Here is a 17440-nt window from a genome sequence, read left to right as displayed (position 1 = left end):
AGTGTATGGGATTTGTTCATTGTTAGATGTCATATAGTGACCTATAGTGTATGGGATTTGTTCATGGTTAGATGTCATATAGTGACCTATAGTGTATGGAATTTGTTCATTGTTAGATGTCATATAGTGACCTATAGTTGTTTACCTCCTTACCCTTTGGTCACTGGTTCAATTCACCAATCATTGGCAATCAAACCACACACCCTTTTATGTATTTATTACAAAGATTTCCACCATTTATAGTGTAGATCCATTGAAACTCTTTTAGAGCATTATAACGTGACATGTTTTACAAATCTATATTATTAAAGATCAAATTTGCAGAATTTTCAGAAAATGTGTGGCTCAAAATGGAAGGGATATAGTTTAGATTGTATAAGTTGTTCTCACATTAGTATATAAACTTCTTCAAGCATAAACCTTTTTTGTGTTCATTTACAAATGCATTTTGTATGCACTTTTGAAAATTAAATTCACAAAACCATAGAATTTTCCAGAATCCTTCACATCACAAATATTTATACAAGGTACCGAGTTGTGAAGATGTATCCAGTTGTTTTTTTAACCATTGTTTAGTCTGCAATCTACATCCATCCAGGTCTTTTGTATTGTGTGTTATTTATAATTACTGTCAGTTTTTTAAATTTGAGTGATTTCCAAAACCTAATGTTATTAGTGTTGTCTCTCTTTGCATCAAACCAGTTTTACAGATGTTATTGACTGGCAGGAAAATTCAATTTCCATGGTATCATTCAGAAATGGTCTTTGATAAACACTAGCGATGGTTGTTTGAATCAAAAGAATATTTTATATACTAGTAAATTCATTTGAACTCTAAAGTTAGAAAAAAATTCAGCTGTATTCATAAATATCCATTGAAGTGTGTTTCACACCTGCACTTGTCCAGGTTACTTTATAGTTTGTACATAAATAGAAAACAAATCATAATGATTGATTGATGGCTGCTTAATGACCAGCAGCCAATATTACATGCATTTTAAGGATGAAATCAAGTTATGATAGACACACTACCACCAGACCACAAAGACAATTTTGATTGTGGATATGAATGTACTGAAACAGGTTTTCATTTTCTGCCACTCATTTTACAAAAAATCTTACAAGAAAAAATACTTGTAATTCATGAACATTTCAGTATAACTTACTATAAATTTTTGTCGTAAGATTTTTTGTGAAAAGAGCCTCAGGTTCTTTTAGAAATATAAAATATTTGTCATTTGTTAAATATCACCTATATCAACTCTCTATAATTTCCCTTTTTAAATTTTATATGAATCTTAAGCATGTTGAGAACAATGCAGTTATTCATATGACACATAATTTTGCTACCAGTTTAAACAGAGTTGTTCTACAAGACATAAAAAGAAGATATATTTTTATTCTGAAGATCTGCAAAATATATACCCTGGTTTTCCTATTAGTAAGATTTATAAGATTTTATCTGAAGAATGCTATTGTGATATTGAAATAAATAAATTTTGAGTTCCTATTTCAAGAATAAAATATACAAAATTTTCTGTATTCAATGAACCAACATGACCAAATAATACATTTCTAAATTTACCTTCATCAGACACACCAAAAGTCAATTTATTGTCAAGTTACAGTAAATTAGATATGTCACAGAATTTGATAAAATTTTGTATTTGGCTGGTTAGACTATAACTGAAAATTGGAAAAAAAAATGCAGTTTATATCTCTTTTACCATGTTTACTTTCTGAAATATTACTGATTGAATTCTTTCAAAATAGGTTAACATTTGTATGGTAAGCACATAAAATTGGTGAAAAGCGTTCTTTAATTTGTCTTAAAATCATCAAATCTCCAATTTCAAATACATAGATTTTTCTTAAAAACTGTATGTTGTTGATACATAAATTTCCGTTTCAATGACATAAAATAAGAATACTGTTCCTTGACCTTAATGCAAGAGTTTTAAACTAACACTGTATAAATATATTTGTAGCTTTATCATGTGTATTAGAAGAGTAAAACATACCACTGCTGAAGGACTATCCGTCCCTTAGGGTATCATCAGCTCAGTAGTCAGTACTTCAGTACTGACATGATTAATTACAAACATTTCTTGAATTGTCCCTTTATAAATCTAGAAATTATTAAGAAACTAAGGTTTCAACTCCCTCAGACAAACTTGGACCTTAGATGGATTTATCTATTATTTTTAGGTCCTGTTTGGTCTTATAGCTCTTCAACTGTTTCAATTCTTACACATCCTTGGCCTTCAAATATTCAGATTTTGAGTATTCCTGATGAAGGTAAATCTAGAAAAGGGCTTCGACTGCATGAAGTTTATAAAGTGTTGATTTCATTTTGTTTTTTCAAAGGGGTTCAATTCTTTTGAAACATTGAAAAAGGAAAATAATTAAAAAACACAATGTAATGTTTAGAACAAATCACCATCTCCTTTTAATCACATTTTTCAATAAATCTTGTAATAGTAAAGTTAATTGTCCTGAATATTTGTTCAATGTATAATCTTTGTCTTCAAAGGCAACACACTTTAATGCTGAATTATCTGAAAATATAAACAATACATTTTCTATAAAAGATGTGCAACAGATTATTGATCCCAATTTACCACACAAATATCTAATACAGCAATATAGTGTCTAGCAGGTCTTTTTTAGTATTTGTTGAATCGTTCAAAACTGGTCTTGACTAAAGCATATTGACAATTGGCGATCATTGTATTGATATTTTGATTGTTCTTTGCTTAAAAGTGTAATAGCTAATATTATAAACATATTCAAGAAAAGTAAAGTCTTTTAAAAAAAAGATGAAAATTCCAATGTAAAAAATGTATGACTTCAGACTTGAGTGATAAGCTAATAATACACACCAATTTTCAAACAAATACAAATTTTTATTTGGCTATTGTTTTCCGGTCCCTTTTGATCCTATAGCTACTTAAGTATTCAAGTATTCTTCACATCTTTTAATTTAAATACACTGTTCCCACATCTTAAAACTTAAGGATGTTTGCTCCTCTTGTTTTTGAATTTTTGCCAGATATTCGGAATCCTCTAGTTTTATACATGTAGTGCCATTTAAAATTTTGCCCACTAACCCCTACTTTTCTTTCCATAATTTGATTACATATAAATTAAAATGTCATCTTTGATAATCTTATAAAATCCTTGTTATTTTTTCATCATTTTTGAAAGAAAAAAGGTGCCAATGTTAAATGTATGAAAAATCTACAGAGAATTGTTTCCCACCAAATTTTCAATTTTCCTTTTTTTCCGTTTTTTTTTTGTTTCTTTATTCCTATACTATCAATTTATAACAGTCTTTAAATAAAATGCTCCGCAGGGCGCAGCTTGATACGACCGCAGAGGTCGAACCCTGAACAGTTGGGGCAAGTATGGACACAACATTCAAGCTTGATACAGCTCTGAATTTGGATTGTGATTAAATATTTGACACAGCATAGGTTTCTGACACAGAATGAATGTGGTCTAAGAACTTAAAAATGTTAAATTGGACATTCACCTATTATGGTCCAATATCCAAAATCTAAATACATGGTTAGATTCAGCATATCAAAGAACCCCAAGAATTCAATTTTTGATGACATCAAACAAAGTTTAATTTTGGACCCTTTTGACCTCAATGTGGACAAAGTTGATAACGGGCCAAAAATCAAAAATCTAAATACATGGTTAGATTCAGCATATCAAAGAACCCCATATATTCAATTTTTGTTGAAATCAAACAAAGTTTAATTTTGGACCCCAATTTGGACCAACTTGAAAACTAGGCCCATAATCAAAAATCTAAATACATGTTTAGATTTAGCATATCAAAGAACCCTAAGAATTCAATTTTTGTTAAAATCAAACTTAGTTTAATTTTGGACCCTTTGGACCTTAATGTCGACCAATTTGAAAACGGAACCAAAAATTAAGAATCTAAATACACGGTTAGATTCGGCATATCAAAGAACCCCAATAATTCAATTTTTGATGAAATCAAACAAAGTTTAATTTTGGACCCTTTGGACCTCAATGTGGACCAATTTAAAAACGGGGCCCAAAATCCAAAAACTTAATACACGGTTAGATTCAGCATATTAAAGAACCCCAAGAATTCAAGAATAAAACCCCATTGAAATTGGTCAAGAAATAAGCAATTTATACGAAGTATCTTCTTTTGCACAATACTGTGCAATTGAATATTTCTTGCTATTGCGCAATACTGCACAATTGACAATTTCTTGCTATTGCGCAATATTGTGCTATTGGATTCTTGCTATAGCGCAATACTGTGCAATTGAAGATTTCTTGGTATTGCGCAATACTGTGCAATTGAAGATTTCTTGCTATTGTGCAATACTGTGCAATTGAAAATTTCTTGCTATTGCACAATACTTATTATATAATAATTTACACATCCTGTTTGGTGTGTATCTCCTACCATATCATTATTATTTGCTTTTAAATATAAATCAGAAATAACCAACTTAAAATGGAAAATTTTAAAAGAAAAAAAAAGGAAAAAAAGAAAAAAAAGGAAACCCCCCCCCCCCCAATTTTTTGAACCCCCTTATGATTCATCACCCCAAACTCAATCCCAGCCGTCCCTTTGTGGTATGGTACCTTGCAGTACAATTTCAGAGAGATCCATACACTTGAACACAAGTTATTGTCTGGAAACTAGAAAAATGTGTTTTTTGGCCCCTTTTTGGCCCCCAATTCCTAAACGTTTAGATCAATTACCCCCAAACTCAATTCCAGTTTTCCCTTTGTGATATGGAACCTTGTAGTACAATTTCAGAAATATCCAAACACTAACACACAAGTTATTGTCATGAAACTAGAAAAATGCTTGTTTTTTTCCCCTTTTTTGGCCCCTAATTCCTAAAATTTCGAGGCAATTACCCCCAAAATCAATCCCAGCATTCCCTGTGTGATATGGAACCTTGTGGTACAATTTCAGAGAGATCCATACACTTGAACACAAGTAATTGTCTGGAAACTAGAAAAAATGCTTATTTTTGCCCCTTTTTGGCCCCTTATTCCTCAACATTTTGGGCAATTACCCCCAAACTCAATTCCAGCTTTCCCTTTGTGATATGGAACCTTGTAGTACAATTTCAGAAAGATCCATACACTTACACACAAGTTATTGTCATGAAACTAGAAAAATGCTTGTTTTTTGCCCCTTTTTTTGCCCCTAATTCCTAATATTTTGAGGCAATTACCCCCAAAATCAATCCCAGCATTCCCTTTGTGATATGGAACCTTTTGGTACAATGTCAGAGAGATCCATACACTAACACACAAGTTATGTCTGGAAGTTACAAAAATGCTTATTTTTGGCCCCTTTTTAGCCCCTAATTCCTTAACTGTTGGTACCATAACCCCCAAAATCTATCCCAACCTTCCTTTTGTGGTATTGAACCTTATGGTAAAATTTCATAGAGATCCATTCACTTAAACTAAAGTTAGAGTGCGAAAACCAATGTGTCTTCGGACGACGACGACGACGACGCCAACGTCATACCAATATACGACCGCAAAAATTTTTGCGGTCGTATAAAAAGCTTGTTATTTTGAAACAGAGTAGCGAACATCCTGAAAACAGATAATTCTTTTAAAATTTCTCATATTTTGTAATATGTGATGCATTATATATAGCATAAAAGTTTAATATGACATTGTTGTTAGATTTTGATTATATAGAATCTATTTGCTACTTTTATGTTTTTCTCTCTATCATGTACTCTTTATATATGATATTTTTTCATGTCAGAAGAACTATAATTGTTGATAAATGTAAAAAATAAATAAGGAGATACATGTACCAAGGGGACAATTAAAAATTAAAAGTCATAGAAGGGCAAACAATATCAGTTTTACAGCTTAATCAAAATTTAGGAAGTTGGTAGATTATCTAATTATATATTTTTTTGCAAAAATTATGGGGAGAATTTAATTTTCAACTAGTGATTTGAATATTCATACATACCATTTTTCTCAGATTTAACTTGTTCACCTGTCCCACAATGAAAGATATTTGTTGTGGGTATACCTAGGAGTTCTGTGTATTCTTCCATTAGATCCTCATCTACCAGGTTATTATTTAAATTATATGTCATCAATCTGGGCATACTAGAACTGCCGATACCAAAGGAATCGCTGTTCAGCTGAAAATACAATCTTTGTATAATATGTCTGAATTAAACATCTTTAGGATTGAAGATTTTTTTAAGGTTTAAACATTTTACTGAAGTTAAACTAAAACCTCATTATAATATTTCCGGACTTTATATCACACAGTATTTTTTTATACAGCTGTCATGGCTGTCACTTAAGGAAAATCTTGTCAAATTCAAAACAAATATTCTAATTTTAACATTTAAGTCACAATTTTATTCAGCAATGTTCAGAAGAGTTATCTAACCCTGAATGTAATAAATAAATTTATGTTAAAGCTTGATTTCCTGAACAAAGACCTAAAATTTGGTTATTTTCTCCATAGTCATTGAGCTAAACACTGTTGATAGTCTTCTGATCTGTGTGTTCAAAATAAAACTTTAATCTTTAGGACTGACTAAACTTTTGACATACAGCAGTCTTTCCCAAAAGTTCCAATATAAAATTAAATTGTAATCTGCTGTCTACATGGGTTTTAAAATACCAAACTAATTAAACTTTTGTAGAACCTTGAACCATCCTGTTATGCAAATGTATACTAGCTGTTTCAAATTATTAGATGGTTTAAAAGCAGGAGGTTTTTTTAGGGTTCAATTTTAACAAAATTGTTCAAATTGTTAGCCATGTACTTGTTTGGCAACATTACCAATATAACAACAATTCTACTGCAAATAACAGGAAATAATTTGTGCAAATAGAATTAGCTTGCTTAAACTGTTGTCATTTCAAAAATGATTGAAAATTTCAACCATTAAGTCATGGTGACCATTTTACACGGAATAGTAGTTCTAAAGTAACACTCTTTGTAAGGACCATAAAATGAGCATATTGACAGTTCGGTTTGAACTGAAAAATCAACTCAAAGGTCTGAGACATATGAAGATGCTTTAACACATTAAAAAGACTGATCATCAAATGATGAATGATAGTTTAGTACAAAAATAAGCAAGTTGTATTATTTTAAGAAGAACAGATATTACACTTAAGATGTAAACTTTACATGCTATAGTTAATATCTACATGTAATACTTACCCATTCATACTGAAATCCAGCAAAGTGAAGCATAACTTTTAATCTGTCCTTTTGACGATATGTTCTGAGAACTGGAAGTTTATGAAATGAAGAAATCTCCAGTGATAGTCTCAGTGGATATTTAAATAAAGTACTCCGATTCCACAATTGATCAAACTCCAATACAGCAGGATACTCTTTTAAAGCTCTAAAATATATATTCAAATATCTGTCTATGTAAACGCCACTTTCAACACTATTGTGCTATTTCATGGCAGGCAGTTTTATTGGTGGAGGAAGCCGGAGTGCCAGGAGAGAACCACCAACCTTCGGTAGGAAAACTGACAATCCTAGTTAAGATTGGAGTCTAGCACACCTGCCAGGTGCGGGATTTGAACTCACAACCTCAGTGTTGACAGGCTAGTGATACAGTAGGTGGACTACTTAGACCACTCAGTAACCAAGGCCCCTTAATTCCAAATCAATCTGGTTTTAAAAAAAAAACAGCTATTAATCTTCAGGGTACCAGATGATTGCTAAGTCAAGAAAATTAACCTTATTTCGAATTTCAACTTCACAAGTTCTATCTCTAATTTAAATGCATTGCACTATTTGAATGATTCATGATAGATTACTTTCCATAGTTTGAGCTGTCAACACAATTTAATATAAACATGATAAAATAAGATGGATGGATGGATGGATGGCTGCTTAATGTCCAGCGTCAAATAAATATGCATATTCAGGACGAGAACATGTTAATGTAATATGAATATAAGCCCTGCTTTGTACTAGACCGACACGCTGAGCCAGATTTTTAACTTGCTAGTTCACAAGGTAACAGTCCACAGGTAGACATGTCACCTTACCTGGACACATTATTCTGACTCTGAGCCGACAAGTCTTTGCTCTTACACCTTAATGCTGTGTGCCTTGCAGAGAAGCAGCAAATACCAATTTTAAAGTCTTTGGTTTGAACCGGCCAGGGTTCAACCCAGGACCCCCCCGCACTCGAGACAAACACGCTACCATGAGACCACTGAGGCGTTGATAAAATAAGATGTTTCAAGCATGCCAATGAATCAATTATCCGCCAGACACTAAATGATGTGGATGTAGGCACTTATAGGTCACCATTTATCAATTAGGCCTACCCATATCGTAATAAGTTTGCTTCTCATAATCAAAAAGCTTACAAACTACGTATTCCCATCCCCTATTACATTGTGTTACTGTATATTGCTTTAAAGACCCCATTAATTTTCCCTTTAATTATAACAGAGTTCCAATGTCCCCTGCGTTGAACATATTTTATCTATCCAAGGTACAAGGGCAATAACTAAAAAAAGCACTTTTTTGTTGTTCTATAAGACTTTTTATTAATATCTTAGAGAAATGAAGACTTCAGAGCAAACGTGATGTGATTTCCATTATAATTAATTTTTCCAAGGGGCATAACTTGTTAAAAAAATATGATCATAACTTATTTTCGAAAGTGTCAAAGACATTGCTGATATAAACCTATGATATAAGTTTCATAAAATTCTGGCAAGAATTGAACTTATGAGACCGCTAACAACGCAATTTTCCATATAATTAATATTTCCAAGGGGCATAACCATGATAACTCTTTTAAATTTTTTTGATCGGCACTGATTTTTGAACTCGTCAAAGACATTGCTGATATAAACCTATGATTTAAGTTTCAGAACATTCTGGCAAGAATTGTACACATGAGAGCGCTAACTATGCAATTTTACATATAATCAATGTTTCCAAGGGGCATAACTCTTTTTATAAAATGCTTCGCTGAGCGCAGCTGGATATGACCGCCGAGGTCCAACCCTGAACAGTTGGGGCAAAAATGGACACAATATTCCCGCTTGATACAGATCTGAATTTGGATTGTAATTAAATATTTGACACATAATAGGTTTCTGGCACAGAATAACTGTAGTCAAAGAACTTAGAATTGGGAATATGATTTGAATTTATATTAAAATTTTTGCTTTTGTGCAATACATTATGCTGTTGCGAATTGCCCCCCCCCCCCCCAAAAAAAAAAAATGTATCCCCTTTTTTTTTTGCTTTTGTGCAATACACTATGCTGTTGCATATTGACCCCCCCAAAAAAAATTTTTTTTAATTTCTTAAATCTGAAATGAGAAAAGATTGCCCCCCACCCCTTTTTCCAAAAAAAAAATTCTTTCCCTCAAGATATGGTCATAATCTCAATTCAAATTTCCAAGAGAGTTTGCAACCATAATTACCAATTTAAATACATTATAAAAGTCTTAAAATAGAAAATGACATAAATAATCATGGCTAAAATTAATATTCCTTTAATAATAACTTCTAAAAATAGATTGACAGCTTATCATCTCAAGACAATACAACATTTCTTTATAGATAATTTAAAAGAAGTGTAAGGGAGGTAGACCCACACATACACAACATTGTACTTTAAATGTGTTTGGATTACCTCCCTTACACTGCTTTTAAATTGTCCATTAACCAGGAAACCCTTGTTTTCCCCCTTTTCTGCCCCTAATTCCTAACCGGTTTGAGCCATAACCCCCCAAAGTCAATCCTAACCATCCCTTTGTGGTATGGAAACTTGTGGTATAATTTCAGAGAGATTCATACACCATTTTTGGCCCCTAATTCCTAAACTGTTATGACCATAACCCCCAAAATCAATCCCAACCTTCCTTGTGTGGTTATAAACCTTGTGTTTAAATTTCATAGATTTCTATTTACTTATACTAAAGTTATTGTCCGGAAACCAAATGCCTTCGGACGACGACATACCAATATATGACCGCAAAATTTTTTGCGGTCGTATAAAAATAATTGATCTGCACTGATTTTCGAACTCGTCCAAGACATTGCTAATATGAACCTATGATATATGTTTATTTAAAATCTGGCAAGAATTGAACAAATGAGAGCGCTAACAATGCAATTTTCCATATAATTAAGGTTTCCAAGGGGCATAACTCTTTAAAAAATAATAAAAATAATTGATCGGGGCTGATTTTCGAACTCTTCCAAGACATTACTGATATAAACCTATGATATAAGTTTCATAAAAATCTAGCAAAAATTGTACATGTGAGAGCGCTAACAAGACCGGACGGACGCCTGCATAACTGTGGATTCATCTATTTTTGTGGTATCATTATTATGGATTGAGGACAAATTGGAATAACTTGATATCCTGGTTTCAACAATTTCTGTATACAAACTTATATGAATTATTTTTTGTTTTGCATCATTCTGTGAGATCCACAAAAAGTAATTTCCAACTAGTAATAATCATGATAATGAATCCACTGTAATTTGAAATATTAATCACTTCATACATTTAAGTAGACAGCACACAGTACAAGCCCCCTCTTGTCTCCCTTGTTTACGTATATTAATAAAAAAATAATTTGTTTTAAATAATTGTATTAAGGTATTCCTAAACTGACTGCCACTTTCAAATACTGTACAATAAAGGGTGATCACAAATGTAGGCACACCTAAATGTCTCACCTTCTTATTTGTAATACATGTATCTATGTAACATATGTTTTTGGCCAACATAAGGTTCTAAGTCACTTCACTTCCAACTTGACAAGGCTATCAACTTACTTGCTTAGTACAATTTATATAATACTTTCACATTAGTTTTGAAGTGTTAAGACATTTCAATGTATATCACTTACTTGCTAGGCTTGTGGCCTATAGGACTGATCAGTGCAATAGATCTGACTGCATGTTTATTTAATAAATTAGCTGTATAACTTATGACTGTATTACATCCACTTCCTTGTCCAATAAGCATATCAATTCTGCAATGAAAAGGAGGAAAATGCTCATACTCACTTTAGCTAATGATATTCACCAAAGCTTAGAATTAAAAACAACTTTTTATATTCAGTAAGGTGTAATACATATATCCATTCTGCAAAAATCTCAATAATAAATGCACGCAATAATTTCTGAATTTACATTACGGTACTTCTTTCATTTACTTTATCATGTAAAACATACATGGTACCCAGGGAAGGCACTTTAAAAATGGGGTAACTATGCAAAAACATAGATGACATCTACCCATAGTTGAGTTTTAGAAGTGTCTTCCCTGGGTCCCATGTATGTTTTTATGGAACAGCCCTAAAGAGAAGGATTCAGTTTAAAACATGAAATTTACCAATACCTATATAAATGTACATATATACCTTTCTATACCAATAGTTTTGAGGAAATCATGAAGAAATGTAACTCTTTCATCTGTTTTACCAGAAAATGTGGTATCATCATATTTACTCATCCCTCTTGTATGGGTGCTATCTGAAAAATATAATTAGACATCTTCACTTAGTGTCATCATATTTACTCATCCCTCTTGTATGGGTGCTATCTGAAAAATATAATTAGACATCTTCACTTAGTATCATCATATTTACTTATCTCTCTGGTATGTGTGCTATCTGAAAAATATAATTAGACATCTTCACTTAGTATCATCATATTTACTCATCCCTCTTGTATGGGTGCTATCTGAAAAATATAATCAGACATCTTCACTTAGTATCATCATATTTACTCATTCCTCTTGTATGGGTGCTATCTGAAAAATATAATTAGACATCTTCACTTAGTATCATCATATTTACTCATCCCTCTGGTATGGGTGCTATCTGAAATAAATAATTAGACATCTTCACTTAAAGTATCAGTATATTTACTCATTCCTCTGGTATGGGTGCTATCTGAAAAATATAATTAGACATCTTCACTTAGTATCATCATATTTACTCATTCCTCTGGTATGGGTGCTATCTGAAATAAATAATTAGACATCTTCACTTAAAGTATCAGTATATTTACTCATTCCTCTGGTATGGGTGCTATCTGAAAAATATAATTAGACATCTTCACTAAGTATCATCATATTTAGTATAATTTACTCATTCCTCTTGTATGGGTGCTATCTGAAAAATATAATTAGACATCTTCACTTAGTATCATCATATTTACTCATTCCTCTGGTATGGGTGCTATCTGAAATAAATAATTAGACATCTTCACTTAAAGTATCAGTATATTTACTCATTCCTCTGGTATGGGTGCTATCTGAAAAATATAATTAGACATCTTCACTAAGTATCATCATATTTAGTATAATTTACTCATTCCTCTTGTATGGGTGCTATCTGAAAAATAATTAGACATCTTCACTTAGTATCATCATATTTACTCATTCCTTTGGTATGGGTGCTATCTGAAAAATATAATTAGACATCTTCACTTAGTATCATCATATTTACTCATTCCTCTTGTATGGGTGCTATCTGAAAATTTAATTAGACATCTTCACTTAGTATCATCATATTTACTCATCCCTCTTGTATGGGTGCTATCTGAAATAAATAATTAGACATCTTCACTTAAAGTATCAGTATATTTACTCATTCCTCTGGTATGGGTGCTATCTGAAAAATATAATTAGACATCTTCACTTAGTATCATCATATTTACTCATTCCTCTGGTATGGGTGCTATCTGAAATAAATAATTAGACATCTTCACTTAAAGTATCAGTATATTTACTCATTCCTCTGGTATGGGTGCTATCTGAAAAATATAATTAGACATCTTCACTTAGTATCATCATATTTACTCATCCCTCTGGTATGGGTGCTATCTGAAAAATATAATTAGACATCTTCACTTAGTATCATCATATTTACTCATTCCTCTTGTATGGGTGCTATCTGAAAAATATAATTAGACATCTTCACTTTGTATCATCATATTTACTTATCTCTCTGGTATGGGTGCTATCTGAAAAATATAATTAGACATCTTCACTTAGTATCATCATATTTACTCATTCCTCTGGTATGGGTGCTATCTGAAAAATGTAATTAGACATCTTCACTTTGTATCATCATATTTACTCACCCCTCTGGTATGGGTGCTATTTGAAATAAATAATTAGACATCTTCACTTAGAATCAGCTCGTTTTTGTGTCCTTTTTTTGTCTGAGTTTCTTGTCAATACTGCTATCTCAAATTTGTCTACAAATTATTCCATGCTGTTTCTGTGGAATTGTACACTTAGCAAACTTAACAAATATACCAGAAAGAAAAATTCCCCATATCTCCCTTGTCATACAGATCTGCATAAAAGTTAATGAGCTTAATTTATCATAAGCAAAACTGATCAGTTTTACACAAACCACATCTTCGATAGCCAAGGGTTACGATCCACTTCCCTCCTCTCCACCCTTGGCGGATTGAGATAGAATTTCGGAGACACAAGGTAATGATTTTCATTGGTTGCAGTCGAAACTCACTGCATCCAATCAAAAAGCGCATATAACATGATCACGTGTAAATGTAGAAAGTGTATGTAAACAATTGCCACGTGCTTATTGTGCAATAAGTCTTTACACCCCTAAACATACGACTATATTTATTGACAATTTGAATGTTTTTAATCAACTAATAGAAGTTCCTGTGTATGTTTCTTGCACAAATGCATTAATGTCAACGTATATTTTCGTTTCCTGCTTTACCAAGTGCGTAGAATCTAGACGCTACCGTGTTTTTACCTTCAAATTGAAGAGTTCAAGTGCTACCATTGGTCAGTCAGGGGACTTATTGAAATAACTGATTTTTAAATCACTAATTTAAGTAGCAAATTCAAAGTTTTGTCACAAATTGTGATTTTGTAGTTTTACCAAAATTCTAAACACATAGGTTTAGATAATATCTTTTCATTAGTAAAATTGAAAAAAATGAACTTTTTGCTTCTTTTAAGCAGCAAGGTTTATGCCTTTGATGCAATCATTTAGCTGCAAATTCTATTTTAGTTGAAAAAATGCTATAAAAATGGCTTTACATAATGAACTGATACTTTCTGAACAGATTTTTCCCAGCAGTGGGAGCATTTTTCCTGTAAAATTCAAGGTTTCATCTTATAGATTATGTAATAAAATTCTACTGTTCGCAATCAAAATTTCACTGTTCGGGGGTGTTGAAATTAGTGGGGGTTATTAAAATAATGATACTTAAAGAAGTGATTTTTTGGAAGGAAATTAAGGTATGATACTTAAACAAGTGATTTTTATGTCATTATCCTAGATTTAGTACAAGGTCATCACCTGACATGACCCGGTCATCCTAGCAACACAGATGTTGGTTCTGATAATTTTAGCAACATAATTAGTCCCTGGATCATTAGTATTCTATATTTAAAGCTACAATAAAATTAAATCACTTAGTCTAGTGATTAATTTGTATTACTTAAATAGATGATTATTAAAGAAAGACAACTCTTACTTCTAACCTTTATGGACATAATGTTACTTGAATCAGTGATTTAGAAAATCACTCATTTAAGTAAGTCCCCTGACTGTTGGTCAAGAATAATGTATTAGGAATGGGCGTGACTTTAATCTTCCGATAGATAGCGCAACATTAATGTTATCACAAATGTTGGCTTAATCTGCCAAGGGTGGAGAGGAGGGAAGTGGATCGTAACCCTTGGCTAGCGAAGATGCACAAACCATGGCATCAAAACTATCATTACTATACCTGCTATTATACTAGCATATGATAAAAAGAACATAACAGGTTTACATGTACATGTACTACATGAAATAGCATCCAAATGAAAAATCCATACAAAATATCATGACAAAAATCTCCTTGATTCTAGACAAGCCTTTATCATACTAGAAGACCTTTCATTACATTGTACATGTACATGTTCATTAACACTGAATTCCCTAAAGGAATGACCTTTTCATATTCTGAGAAGGGGACAGGGGCCTTTTGTGTGGTTGGAATATTTAACTTACCATATTGCTTCAATTGTTTTTGGTATTTACCAAGCCTGTTAATTCATTTATTTTAACTTTTGTACACAAAATTAAGTCACATTTAATGGGACAGAATATCCATTTCCATTAGGCAATATCAGAGAATTTTATCATGTTGTTATTTACAAAGCGAAAGGCTTCAAATATTGTCAAAGCAGCATGTCATATTAGAATCATTCATTTTGAAAAGAATTTTTCTTCATCACTGGATTTTCTGTACATTTTCTGCTATAACTTACACGCACAATGCAGACAGATAAAATTTGCTGCAAAAAACTATCAAATTACCATGGACATTTACTCAAATTTTACCTGGGAATTCATCCTTACATGTAAATGTAGCATGCTTAAGTTGGATGATTTTTTTAAATAAGGTTTTCCTGTTGAACTATTTAAAGAAACTGTTTTATGAGGCAATACCTAGGTATGAACTAATTTACCAGACATGGTCGTCTCCAAGTAAAACATGGCAAGCCTACATTTATACTTGCTTGTATATTTTTGGATTGTTCTAAGTTGTTTTTCATTAAAATTACGATCTTCATATCACTAGGCCTTCAATCAAACACACAGTAAAATGATTTACAAACTGTTTGATATCAACACGTGAATCATAGTACAGTCTTTGACAGGTAGATTCACAGGATTTACACATGAAACATGTAAGTAGTATGTAAAAAATTTTCACCTGGAAAATTAGGTGCAACAACTCTATAGCCAAGGTTACAAAATGGTTGAAGTATAGGAATCATATCATTTAGTGAACCAGGAGTGTCATGGAGTGCTACTATCACCGGTGTATCAGGATTGATGTTGATTCCAGGGTGTGTATCAAAATATGCAGTGTCAAACATCACACCAACAGGAATATCCATCCAGAAATCTACACAGGTGCGTACGAATACATATCTAAGATTTAGTTCCCCAATTTTAGGCGATATTAAATCTTTTTCTTGTGACTTTTTAAACAATCTGCTGAAGCCTCCAGTGAAGGTCGATCCCATACGAACTAAGTTTATACTTTTGCTTCTTTTCTTAAAATCCCTGTTCACTGAATTTATACGCGTGTTTAAAAGTTTTTTGCAAATATGTTGCAAATTTCGACTACACATCCTTTGAACTGTAGTAATGAAAGATTTAAAGACTACACAGCGTAATAATAGTCTTCATTCCAAATTTGTTTTCTGTAATGGGCGCAGACATTTTCGATTTCTAAATAAAGGTCAAATTCCGGACATGCAATTCGGAATATCTGTATTCGTACTTTTCAGAATCGCCCTAGGGCTTTGATCCACGAGCACTTGTCTCATGTACACTTTGATATAACACTGTATACCTGGGAAACAACAACAGTAAACTCAAATGCAATTGATAAAGAAACCCAAACCAAACTCATGGAACTAACAGCATGATCATTTTAACTTACCCAAATCCACTAACTACCAACAAGAGAGAACAACTTTCTTGATAAAGTACTAACTTCAAATCCACCTCTAGCAAAATCTTCAAAAATGCAACAGGCAGATCAGACAACGAAATGGTAATATTACAGACTGCGACACCAAGCCTTACTAGCAACGCACTAAACCAAGAAAAGTCTATATCTACTCAAAGGCAAATTGGGAGAAACTAAATAAAGACATCACCAAAAACATCATAAAGGACAACAACAGATGTACAATCAAGGCTCAAACGTCCAAGAAATTAGTGACACATTTGAAAATAGAATTATTCCAAAGCATGGACAAGCACATACCATCCAAAGAACTTGATCCGCTCAAAAACAGCCTCCCTTTAATAACACACAAAATAAGGAACTTGTTTAAAAAGAAAAGCAGTCTTTACCAACATGCAAAGCGTACAAAGAAATGGACTAACTATAGACACTTCCAAAAGAAAATTAATAGACATTCGAGCTAGGAAAACTGAATGGACATATATCGGCAACGATACCATACTAAATGATTTAGAAACAAATAATTCCAAACCGTTCTAGAAATATATTATATCCAGGAAAAATGACAACATTGGAGTGTCCCCATTAAAAAACAAAGGCAAACTCATTAGCGACAGTAAATGAAAAGCCGAAATATTAGAATACAACAATTCAAATCTTTCTTCACAATTTGACAAATCCACAACAATACTAGAAACAATAAAACATCATTATAACAGAAAAGGGACTTGGAAAACTGCTCAAAGATGTGAACCCATCAAAAGCTTCTGGATCAGATGGAATCCTGAACAGAATACTCAAAGAATGCGCAAGTCAAATAATACCAGGGCTGGCATTGATCTTTCAAAATGAATCTGTAGACACTGGAACTCTACCACACGACTGGCT

The 17440-nt window shown here is 32.4% G+C and overlaps 1 protein-coding gene across 1 annotated transcript; it reads right to left on the bottom strand.

The window, feature by feature from the left end:
- Positions 1–2420: 2420 nt before the first annotated feature.
- LOC127706246 (uncharacterized) lies at positions 2421–16298 on the bottom strand. Its single transcript, XM_052210748.1, has 6 exons — positions 15785–16298; positions 11443–11554; positions 10927–11052; positions 7235–7421; positions 6014–6191; positions 2421–2558 (listed from the first exon to the last, which is right to left on the bottom strand). Exons 1-6 carry the CDS (start codon positions 16206–16208, stop codon positions 2437–2439), a joined length of 1149 nt encoding a protein of 382 aa, XP_052066708.1. The 5' UTR covers positions 16209–16298; the 3' UTR covers positions 2421–2436.
- Positions 16299–17440: the final 1142 nt, after the last annotated feature.

The sequence above is a fragment of the Mytilus californianus genome, unplaced genomic scaffold, assembly GCF_021869535.1.
Source record: "Mytilus californianus isolate M0D057914Y unplaced genomic scaffold, xbMytCali1.0.p SCAF_6, whole genome shotgun sequence".
NCBI lineage: Eukaryota > Metazoa > Mollusca > Bivalvia > Mytilida > Mytilidae > Mytilus > Mytilus californianus.
The sequence above is the reverse complement of the archived record's forward strand: the minus strand, read 5'-3'. Positions and strand labels throughout refer to the sequence as shown.

Bases quoted from the DNA above. Each gene is read 5' to 3' on its own strand.
- LOC127706246 (XM_052210748.1), bottom strand. From the start codon at position 16,208: ATGTGTAGTCGAAATTTGCAACATATTTGCAAAAAACTTTTAAACACG. The intron at 11,555-15,784 runs GTGAAAATTTTT...TATATTTTTCAG, and splicing joins TGTTGCACCTAATTTTCCAG to ATAGCACCCATACAAGAGGG. The intron at 11,053-11,442 runs GTATATATGTAC...TTTTCATTGCAG, and splicing joins AAAACTATTGGTATAGAAAG to AATTGATATGCTTATTGGAC.